The sequence below is a fragment of the Halichondria panicea genome, chromosome 2, assembly GCF_963675165.1.
Source record: "Halichondria panicea chromosome 2, odHalPani1.1, whole genome shotgun sequence".
In the NCBI taxonomy this organism is placed as follows: domain Eukaryota; kingdom Metazoa; phylum Porifera; class Demospongiae; order Suberitida; family Halichondriidae; genus Halichondria; species Halichondria panicea.
The window spans coordinates 1,959,717-1,971,372 of NC_087378.1; the positions used below are offsets into that span (position 1 = coordinate 1,959,717).

At 39.2% G+C, this 11,656-nt stretch overlaps 2 protein-coding genes across 3 annotated transcripts; one reads left to right on the top strand and one right to left on the bottom strand.

Annotated features, from left to right (window-relative positions):
- The first annotated feature begins 1,372 nt into the window (after positions 1 to 1,372).
- LOC135330968 (ankycorbin-like) lies at positions 1,373 to 3,727 on the top strand. Its single transcript, XM_064525968.1, is given in 7 exon segments — positions 1,373 to 1,570; positions 1,699 to 1,852; positions 1,854 to 1,905; positions 1,999 to 2,101; positions 2,155 to 2,454; positions 2,456 to 3,097; positions 3,100 to 3,727. Coding segments are annotated over 7 exon segments (1,839 nt in total). The 5' UTR covers positions 1,373 to 1,465; the 3' UTR covers positions 3,583 to 3,727.
- Positions 3,728 to 3,733: 6 nt separating this feature from the next.
- Positions 3,734 to 6,314, bottom strand: LOC135330937 (uncharacterized). 2 transcript variants are annotated; one of them, XM_064525925.1, is made up of 2 exons: positions 4,951 to 6,314; positions 3,734 to 4,741 (listed from the first exon to the last, which is right to left on the bottom strand). In XM_064525925.1, exons 1-2 carry the CDS (start codon positions 5,039 to 5,041, stop codon positions 3,864 to 3,866), a joined length of 969 nt encoding a protein of 322 aa, XP_064381995.1. In that variant the 5' UTR covers positions 5,042 to 6,314; the 3' UTR covers positions 3,734 to 3,863. The 2 variants fall into 2 exon arrangements, with proteins under 2 accessions (XP_064381995.1, XP_064381994.1); XM_064525924.1 differs by having other exon boundaries at positions 4,800 to 6,314.
- Between the last annotated feature and the right edge of the window lie 5,342 nt (positions 6,315 to 11,656).

An 11,656-nucleotide genomic window follows, 5' to 3' on the forward strand; every position in this document is an offset into this window, starting at 1 on the left:
CTTGGATTTTGATTCGTGGATTAGCAAACTAAAGCTTCTTTCTCGAGTTATGGCTAGTTTGACTCACATTGAAGGCTGTTGCAGTCTCTTCAGAATCTTTCATAGCATCATCTGTCCGCACAAACTTTCTATTCAACATATGAGTTAGCCTTGCACTAAAGCGCTAGCTTTTTGTTAGCTACAAGACCCAGAAAATACCTGTTAAAACAGCTAGCTAGCATGCAGTAGCCATTTGTGAAATTGATCTCTTTGGACACACCCTTTAATTATTCCTATGGATGTAATGCGCATGCGCGCTCATTCCCCAGATCCAGATCCTCCTGGCAGAATCATATTTTTCTTGAGGGCCTGGTAAGCCACAAAACACTACTATATATAGATAACAATATGCATGTACACAAGTCTTTTCTTCTTAAATATTATAATTATACACTGCATGAACTACAGATCCAATTTTCTTCTTTCTTGAGGTCCTGGTATTAAAGCCACATAATACAACAATAGATGCATGTAATAAGTCTTTTCTTCTCAGTGACTTTATATAGATAAGCTAACTTTATGAAATAATTATGCACTTCCGCTTATAATTAATTGAAAACAAAATCTTCTTCTTTGTTGCTTCCTAGATCCTTGAGGTCCTGGTATAAGCAGCCACAAAACACAACATGATACCATAATTATACAATTGCAAGTCAGTTTTAGACAGATTATTTTATACACTTTTAACTCTTCTATACTTTCTCTTCTATACTTTTGAGCGAAAGCAAATCATGGCGAGAGGCATTAGCACAGCGCCAGCTTGAACACTAGTTATAAATGAGGCTATTTTGCTGGATAACTCGTTCAAAATAAGTTGTGTTTCCTCGAGACGTCATCTCTAATGCAATTAATTAGGTATAGATGAGGCAAAGCACTAAGTCCAATTTCTTGGACTGTACCTGTCAGAGCATATGAAATAGCGGCCACGGTGACAAGCTATTCCGGACCCCCCCCCCATCCATCATTCACCACAACAGTGTTCTTGTCACAAATAAACCTGCGTATCACGAAAACATGCATGTTTCATGCTGTTGTTGAACTGTGAAACATGTTGATGAATGTGAATCCCATGCACTCATGATGGGAGAATAATTCCTATCAGGAAGAGGTTGATGGAAATGGGCAAGATTGTGTCATGTGTGTGGATGTGTGGTGTCATAACTCATTTACCAGAATAGCTTGATCTCTGGTAAGTCTATGCATACTCGTCTATGCATACTCTATGGCTACTCTAGTCACACCTTTCTTCTATGCAAACACAATGACTAAATTATGTTATATCAGTATGATTTCTTGTAGAATAATAATTCGCGTGGGCGTCGAAAACATCTAAAATTTGCAACCTTGTGGCTAAACGCGTTACCAGACCCACCCCTTTTACAGCTAGCTAAAAATCGATAGCAGAGCCGGTAAAGCAATGTGAGAAATGGCTGCAATGAATGATGTACTACTGGCCTGTACCATAGGGGACATTGGCTGGCTAAAGAGGGGATTGGAAAGAGGCATCAATCCAAACAGCGTGACCAAAGAGGTATAAAAAAAATCCTTGAGCAGCAAACTGATAATAAATTATACTGAACTGATAATTTAGATGTATAATTATGTTGTAGCTTGTACTATAATAATTATTATGATTATGAGTGCATGTTTACCATGTAGGGCTTGAAATGCGTCCACCTGGCAGCTAAACATGGCATGTTTGACTGTGTGAAGTATCTGCTGGAGAACAACATCAACGGGGTGAATGATCAGGTCACATCTACCGGAGACACAGCTCTGCACATGCACTGTGCTAGCGAGCAACCTTGGAAAAATTACCATCAAGTTTGTACGCCTATTGTTAGACAATGGTGGAGACTTGGATAGGTAGGGCCTGTACAAGCTATATATATATAGCTTATACGGTGGTGTATACACCACAAATTGTTCGATATAATTATTCTATGCTGTTTTGTTCAGGGAAAACAAAGTTGGACAAGTGCCACTACACATAGCGGCAAGATTTGGTCACATAAAGAGCTTGAAGTTTCTACTTAATCTTGGAGTAGACATCAGCAAAACTGTAAGCACTTCAAAATAGCCATTCAATTACTTATACTTATACTTATTTATCAGGATGACAGTGGGAGCACAGCGTATAACTTTGCCTGTCTTCACGGAAAACACGAGTGTGCAAGACTCCTAAAAGCACTTCACTGGGCAAATAAAAAGGATACTGACTTGGATGTAATGTTGAAAAAAGAACAATTTCGGAAAAAACAAGACAAACAATACCTGGCCCTACACTCTAGGCTGAGAATGGAAGCTGCTGATTGTGCTTTTGAGGAGTGGTTAGAACAGAAACAGGCCACTCGATTGTCTACACCCTCTGCTTGCGAGGAGAGGAAGCAAGTTAGGAGCAGAGCCAGTCAGAATGGTTACCTGTGTGCTACATGTACTGCAACTACTAGCAAATTGCAGAGTGCATGCAGTCTCACGAAAGGTATCCTCGAAGGTGAACTCTCAGATCAAAATCAATCCTCGTCAAGAACCTCACAATGTCGACTCTGTGGGCAAGCCGAGAAAGCTATATCCTTACAGCAACTATCCACCAAAACATCTCAGATGTTCTAGCACTGGTGATAGCAAATCAAAACATGGATTAAAATCTGGTAGAAGCTCCAGAGCTACAGTACGTTCTGAAGTAATCATTGTGCAAAAGAAATCGAAATCAACACCAAACGAAAAGGCTACAAAAATACAAAACACCTCTGCCAAAGAGGCAAATACCACACCCAATAAACACTTCAAATCAAACGATTACTCACAAGCCTCAGCAGAGGATGACTGTGTAAATGAAGATGAAGACCTGTTGTTTCATGATGTTGGACTCGCTAACAACCTAGAAACCCTGGCACTACCAAACATGATCAAACACAAAACTCAAAATGAAGTTATTCAACTATTGCAGTCACTTGGGGAATCTAGCTCAAAAACTTTAAATCGTTCTCGCTCTGTTTCACTAAGAAGAAGCTCTGTACAAAGCATCACACATCAGCGAAGACTGAGCCTAGGAGCAATATACCCGAGGGGAAAATGGTGACTAGTTACAGTGATGAGGAACAATCAACTGCACCTTCGCAGATCATAGACGATAGTTTTATTGAGGAACTGATCAAGTCGCTAAGCAGCCAAGAGCCTGAGGGCAGTACAAAGAGTCCCAGAAGCAGAATCGTATGGGATGAAGAAGACTCTGATTCTTTAGAAAATGACACACCTCTCATTGAGGTATCAGCTATAGAGGAACAGCAGTCGAGAAGATCAAGTTTGACTCTCTCTTTATCAGATTTTGGTTCACAATGCCGCGGAAACTCCTCATCTTCGAATGAGCACACATTGAAAGTTGTGAACATGGAATGGGACCCAGTGTCAGGTTAAGTGCAGTCTGTTATCACTCCCTCCCCTCTAACACCCCCGCCTGCGGATATGCATCAGAGGAAGTATCTGTCTCCAAGAACTTCACCAACATTCAGGACCGTGAACCCTACCACTGGCAGCTTATAATTCTCAGTTGCTTCTTTCTCACTATATAATTTATGATGCACTTACACTAGCCATAATTATGCAAACTGCTACTTTGCAAACTGTTACTTCCGATGTTCAGTATCATCTTGTTGTTGTGTTAATAATAATAATAATATATAATAATCGATGCTTTACAGTATGACTTTACATTTACACAAGGTGAATAGATTGTTGTGCGTCAGAAATTAAACATACTGACAGGAAGTTCCTAGAAGGAACACCTGACTAAATCTACATAAAATGTATACATAATTATACAGTTATACAGAGCAACAGGGGCAGACTAGGTGATAAGTGCAAATTATTGATTGGTCAAAGCGTTCTAGAAAACTGTCCCAGAAATGTTTGTAGAGTTGATTCTTGATAGTTGACATCGAGTGAGAGAGATCTATAAAAGGGAGGGCGTTCCAGAGTCTGACCAATCTTTTGAAGTAAAAGTGTCTTGTTGTGTTTGAGCGATGATGACCTTTATGAACTAGCTTGTGATTAGACGATAGTCTTGTGTTGCTGGTAGAGAATGATATGAACTCAGTAATGTCGAAGTTGTCTACTGGTTTTTGGAGACACCTGACGGCGAATATGACATCTTGCAACTCTAGCCAGTTCATTAGTGGCAAAAGGTCCAGTTTAATGAGGCGACTTTTGTAGTCGAGACTATCAGATCTACATGTAAGATTCAGAATAAACTTTGAAGATCTTCTCTGGATTTGTTCCACTTTTGTGATGGCCTTGTGTGTCTGTGGTCTCCACAGTTGCGAACAAAATGTTAAATTAGATCTAACAAGCGTAGTATAAAGTGTTCTTTTTGTGTGGAGATCATGAGAGCATTGAGTGTTTCTTTTAATAAGGTACAAACAGCTGTAGGCCTTCGAACATAGGTTGTTGATATGTTGGTCCCAGGAAAGACTATTCTGGATGGTCACTCCCAGGTCTTTGTGAGAGTCTCTTGTTAAGATTAGCTTTGAGTCCAAATTATATAGCGAGTCATGAATGGTTTTACCAAAGTGGAGGTAGACACATTTGTCTAAATTGAGTGATAAGTTCCAGTCCTTGCACCATGTGACAAGATGGTCTAGATCAGATTGCAGGTCTGCTTGGTCTTCTGCATTGGCTATTCGCTTCACTAGTTTAGTGTCATCTGCATAGATATATATGGACGAATTAACAATTGGAGTGGTGATATCATTGACATATACCAAAAACAACAGAGGACCGAGAATGCTGCCTTGAGGTACACCTGATAGCACAGATAGTGATGAAGAGTTTGCTCCCTCTAAACAGACATAGTGGCTTCGGTTGCTCAAATAACATTCAAACCATTTCCATACATTACCTGTAATGCCTAACCTCCATAGTTTGAATAACAGTTGTTTATGGGACACTTTATCAAACGCCTTAGCAAAGTCCAAGTATATAACGTCGCAGGATTCTCCAGCATTTAGAGCTTCCACAATCTCGCTGTATGATGTTAGCAGCTGTGATAAGCAGGATCTGCCCTTTAGGAAACCAAATTGATTTGTTGAGAGCTGTGGTCTAATGAAGTCAATTATGTGGTTGTAAACAATTCTTTCTAGAATTTTAGAAAGCATACACAGTAGAGAGATCGGGCGATAGTTTTTAATGATGTGGTCATTCAATAATATAGATGTCCTTATACCAGGAGAATCTATTTGACCCTCAGTAAATGTTTTGTTATTTCAGGAAAGCGTGTCTTTTTATGGTGAACATGTTTACTCATACAAATGTACTGTATGATGATAATGCATACATGATCGTACAGCGGCCGGAGTAAATTATTACGTGCATTCTAACATACATATTTTTAATTTAGGTAATGCTCTATCAACAAAGGAAGCGGAAAGGAGCATAATTATTCCCTGATGCAAGACTAACAAACAAGTGTACGAGCACAAGTAGCGATAAGACGAAGAAGAATCCTCCTTCAACTTTAAATCAATTTTAGTTGTCCATTTAGTTGTCTATTACTAAGTCTATCTCCATGCATGGATGCCTGCCTATATACTATTCTGTGTGCATACATGCTGTGCTATATACAATATCATCACAAAAATTAAGTCAGCAGTGTACATGTAGCTAGATCTAGATTTGTCAGGTTCCAATATGATTTCTGCATCTCCACTTTCATTCATGAACATCTCTCTTGGCTCTCCCTGCGCAGAGAATCAGTTAGCACTGGAAGAACTTGGACTGGGAGCTTCAGTTATCTGATCACTCACACGTAGTTACTGTTATTATTGTATCCATGCAGTAGATTCCGTATACTATAGGGAATTCCGTCCGTGTCATCCGTTGCAATGAGTGTTTCAGGACTTTTGGTAGTGGGCGGAAGTGTTTCACATCCACGGAGTGTACAGTATCTATGGTGTACATAGATACTGTACATAGATACTGTACACTCCGTGGATGTGAAACACTTCCGCCTATGGTGTACATGTATGTCTCAAACAATTTACCTATGCGTGGCTATACTGGCAATACATTCACTGATTTCACAATCCCGTGGGCAAGTGATAGTCAATGGACTGGACTCAATGTCAACATCTACATGTAAGTAACAGCAAAGAAACCTCCAAAACTGTTTGTCAAACCAAGCAAATTCTAATGATCTGCTAGTCCTGTCGTAAAGCTGCAGGAAGTAATGACATTAGTAAACTGTACTGGTATCATATCCAATCTCGCTACAGGGTGAAGAAAGCAATTCCCATTACCATTCTCACAAGCAATGCCTAGTGAAAGCTGATGCTACCTTTAATGAAGAAAGCTCACTGTGCCATCTGAAGCGATGGTAAAATTTAATTCTTACAATGTGTCCGACAACCTGTACTGTGTGGAGGTGCCACGGCACTATAATTATATATTTGATAACTAAATACTTAGTCACCTACTAGCTTCTTAGCTGATATCAGTCATTACTTTTGTGCATCTATATAATTATTATTATTATAACAATGTCATAATTATTGTGATGAAAATTAATGCCATGGTGATGATCGTAACCATAAATATATTATTATTATTCTATTTCTTATTTCTTCATTTCCTCATTTCCTATTTCTTATTTCCTCATTTCTTATTTCTCATTTCCTCATTTCTCATTCCCTGTGTTGGATTACGTAATATTTACTACAATTTAAACCATAATTTGCTGCTGTCAAGTTGTACTTTTGGACTCTAGCATTTAGCCTCACTATTGTTAACATTTCCTCTCTTTGTTCATGTGAGCCCCACCCAGGGCCTCCATCACTGTATTTTGTGCTCCTGCAGCCATTTTGTACTCACTTTGCTCTCTATCTAAGAATTGTTGGCACAGCAATAGTGAAGTCAATTTGCATGAATGCTTGCTATAGCTTAGCTACAGTATTTCAATTGCATATAGCGGAATAGAACCTGTTTCTATTTAGATCTAGCCTGTCTAGTATCACTTAGCTAACTATTTGTCTATACCGAGAAAGGGCTTAAACACCCTGTTTTATAACAACCCAGTTGCAAGGTAGGCATCACATGAGCTTTGGATGTAGCAAATAACAACAGGATGATTTATGATGTCACAAATCAGGGAAATTCATTGCTTACCTCAGCAAAAGTAAGAAATTTGTGCAAGAAGGGGTGCTCTAGCAACGAAGAGACTCTTGCAGTTTTTCTAAAGGTAGGTACATGAAAACTACACTATTATAGTACATGCTCATCAAAAATCAGACCTTAACTAAACTCAAAAGTTCTATGCCTAAACATATTTACTACCACAAAACAACTAGGTACAGTACTTACTAGTGTCTAAGACTTCCGCTGAGGCTTAAAAGTTGAGCAACATATTGTAGTCAAAATACAGATTTTAAATACTTGTAAAAAGTGTTACAGAAGCCTTTTATAAACACACAGTTAACTTTAGAAGACTGTTAATTCTGGGATATAACATACAAATTACATGCATATAATTATACAGTGTCTAGCCTTAGCCAAGTATAATTATGCTGTGCCCAAAACAAGGTGGAGTGTAAAGTGTATATACATATGTATATGTATAGCTATAGACACCCTACCTTTCTTCTATCTGAATACCTGCAAAGTTTTGGCCCTTGGTTAAACTTTAAACAATTTGTGCGTGTTGGAGAGACACACTGACCAAGTATTTTGGCCACACATTTTGGGTTGTGAAGTCAGCCAAATTCCACATTTATATACTCTCAGCCAAGAAACTGCCACTATATGCAACAGTGTGTGCAAGTTATTGATCCTCTTTATAAACGGGTGTCATGTGATGATTGAATAATACAGCCAGCTGCATGCTATCTTTTGGGCATGTGATTTGCAATGAATATATATATTTAAGTGTGAAGTATTAGTACAACCAGTAGGTTGTACATAGGATTGACAGTGCAGTAGTGTGTGTTTTCAATTATTGCACAACTTTTGACTCGTGTTTAGACTGCTCTATTTCTGCAGGAAAAGGCCACAGCAAGAAACTGAGTTGACAGATAGCTTAGTTAGCCTTTTATCTGTCTAAATGTGTGATATTATAGTCAATGAATATTCTCATGCATTACTATTGATATTTGAAAAATTGCACTATTTTCATATTTCACCGCGTTTAGTCTGACCATAGATAGAGTAGAAGAGGGATTGGAAACGGAAGTACCCTCGAAGTACCATCCGTGTATCTCCGCGGTTTTAATCAAGGCTTACTTTTTAACACGAGGGCTAAACATGAATAATTCATGAGAATTGTTTTGCTCTCTGTAAAGAAGTCCACGAGCAGTTCTGCTGCTAAACATCAACTTTCTCTAATACTTGAGGCCATTTGGGACACAGGACACTATTTAGTTACAAAGCCTTAGCTATATCAAAGGTACTATAGGAATACAAGCATGAAAAAGCGCTCTGTGTACTCTAGCTACTTCACGACAATCAGATTACATTTTCTTTGTTTCCAATTGATACCTACTATCAGGGGGCATGTGATTCAGTATAATGGGGGTAGCTCTGAGATGTATGCTTTGGGCACAATTAAGTTTCCCGGGCTTTTGCGGGAGTTATGAGGAGATACACGGATGGTCCCAGAGCCTAGACTTCATTGTAAAACATCACGTGAATCACTTCCGTTTCCAATCCCTCTTCTACTCTATCTATGGTCTGACTGACTAAGTAAGTAAGTTATGGTTAGAACATGGGCATGAGGTATCTATGTGTTATAGTGTCCCAAAGCTCGAGGGCTTTAGCCCGAGGGATGAGGGACACTATAACCATAGATACCGAATGCACATGTTCTAACTGATTTAGATCCCAAAACCTATTGGCTACTAGAAATGCACTAGCTTAGCAACAGTCAACCTATATAAACAGCCAACCTAGCAACTGCATCATTATTCTTTTGAAAACTAATATCTGAAGTTGGCATCTCTGTGTCTCTACTAAATCTGTGGTCTCTATTCAAGTCAACCCTGTTCCTTCACCTCAGTTTGCCGGATGGACAAAATTATAGTCCTAGCTCCACCCACAAAACTTAAACATCCAGCTCCTCCCCCAGTTTTGCAGCAAACAAGCCCAGCACACTTCCCAAGAAACGAGCGGCTCGTACTACTCGAAAGGAAGACACCTAAGCTATAATTTGCAGCAAACAAGCCCAGCAAACGAGCGGCTCCTATACTACTCTTGAACAAAGCGAAAGGAACTTTAGGAAGAAGCCAAAGCTGAATCCCAGCACTTCCATACATCCAGCTCCTCCCCCATGCAGCCTTGCAGCAAAAAAGCACAGCACACTGCCCAAAAAACGAGCGTCTCCTACTACTCTCGAACAAAGTCAAAAAAAGAAACTAGAGCTTCTCTCTTTCATTCTAGTTCTGTTATTATATTACTAGACAAAGCATCTAGCTACAATAATTTTTATGTTATTACATGTATCTTCTTGTAAATCACAATACAATTTTATGTGCAATGTTGTAGTTTGTAGCCCAGAGCAATCTATAGTACCGGTACTATAGCTCATAGTTCCCTGCTAAATACACTCAAATGGGATCTAAGTAAGCGGTAAGTAAGTTAGTAAGTAACATTCCGTTGAATAGCATTTCCTCCTCGTACAGACATGTTTAGAAGATTCTAGATACAGCCTCTAGTCGACTAGAACCCGGACCATGGGCGTTTTTCTCAGAATTGCATCCGCTTCCAAGAGGCAGATGACCTCTCAGGCTCCACTTTTCTTACCTACGCAATTCCGCCATCTTTAAATGACTGCCACAGCAACGCACATGGCAACTTATGAGATGGGCGTGGCTGGTTAACCGGCTGTGACATCGATCGGTACACAAACAGTCCCTAGTCCTTTTCTCCAACTTCTCTCCATTCCAACTCAGGTATGCTACTGGCTAGATCTACCATAGGCCTCCATGCTTTTGCACTTTGAAGTATACACTCTAGTATTTAACATGCATAGATAAATGAAACACTGTAATAAGAATTGTGTTCATATAGACTATTCCAGTCTGCATGGCCTGTCTTCTCTTCTCTTCTTGAACTTCTCTTGCTTCTTGACATTCCTCTTAGGCATTTCACATTTCATTATTGAAGAGTATAAAAATACTGCTGTACTGAAAAAGAAAGGGAATCAAACTAAAAAAACATTTGCAATGTGAACGTTGCTAGGATTGCCAGGAAAAGAAAAGCGCGAAGAAACAAGAAATTCGGCGAGTGCATAACTCCAATTCGTTACAACACCATGAGAACATGTACAGCCGAGTGGCCTACTGTTGATAATGATTTTATAATCAAAATACAAGTTGGGTAAAAATGAACCGAGAATCATAGTAACTAAGAAATAAGAATTCAGAATCATCCACCCACACATCCAACATGTTTGCTCAACACTGTAAGGGAAAACATCACAAACATTATATAGCTTGCAAAACATTCTATGATAAAAATTACTGAAGGATTGGCCAGGAAAAGCACAAAACGAACAAAAAATTGAAACAGTACATGTGAATGAAGTTGTAACGGATTGGAGTTATGCACTCGCCGAATTTCTTGTTTCTTCGCTTTTTCGCGCTTTTCTTTTCCTGGCAATCTTAGCAACGTTCACATTGCAAATGTTTTTTTAGTTTGATCTTTATAGATTAGAGCAGAGTTTAAGCAAAATGATACCAAGATGATCTAGCGCTTTGAGAATAATTTCTCAGTGTGTCTCTTCAACATGCACAAATTGTTTAAAGTTTCACCAAGGGTCAAAACTTTGCAGGCATGCAGATAGAAGAAAGGTATAGCTTTGGAGTGTTCTCAGGGCCGTAGATAGCTTAGGTTTGCAGGGGTGGCAAAATAACAGCTAAAAATGTTTCCTAAAAAAAAAGGTCAACTGTTATTTCATATCCTCTGAGTATAGCAACTTCCAACTTGCTGTGGCACAACTTAGACCAACTAAAACAAGGTAGCTTGAGCTAGAAAGGTACTCCTGCTTCCAGAGGCGCAGTGGAGCTCAAAATTTTACCTAAAAAAGTGTCATCACTCGTTCTCAACAGTCAGCATGCGCACCAGATAGCCCTGCCCACATCTCAATTTCATTACATCATTCTAATCGATTAAAATTGGGCATGTGCAGATCAGTAATTTTGGCAGATCTAGAATAACAGGGGGGGCAACTGCCCCCCTGCCCCCCCCCCGCTGTCTACGGCTCTGGTTCTGTAGGTATACACTTCACACTTCGCCTTGTTTTGGGCACAGCATGCATGATTGCTTCGCAAAGGGTAGACACGTATATGTGTAGTATATCTAGCTACTGAGTAGTCTACTCCTCATAAAAATTAATTAATAGTCTTCTAAAATTAGCTGTGTCTATAAAAGGATTCTGTAACACTATTTAAGTCATACTACACTAAAAAAAATACAGAACACCATCAGCAGCTCTCTTTTATTACTAAATTTGTCATTCCATATTCCGTTCCATATTCCATTCCATTCCGCATTCCAGCTTTTACACTCACCCCTTGGCATGAAGTATACAGTGTACATGTACTCGCATGTGGTTACTATCCTACAAGCACCTGAT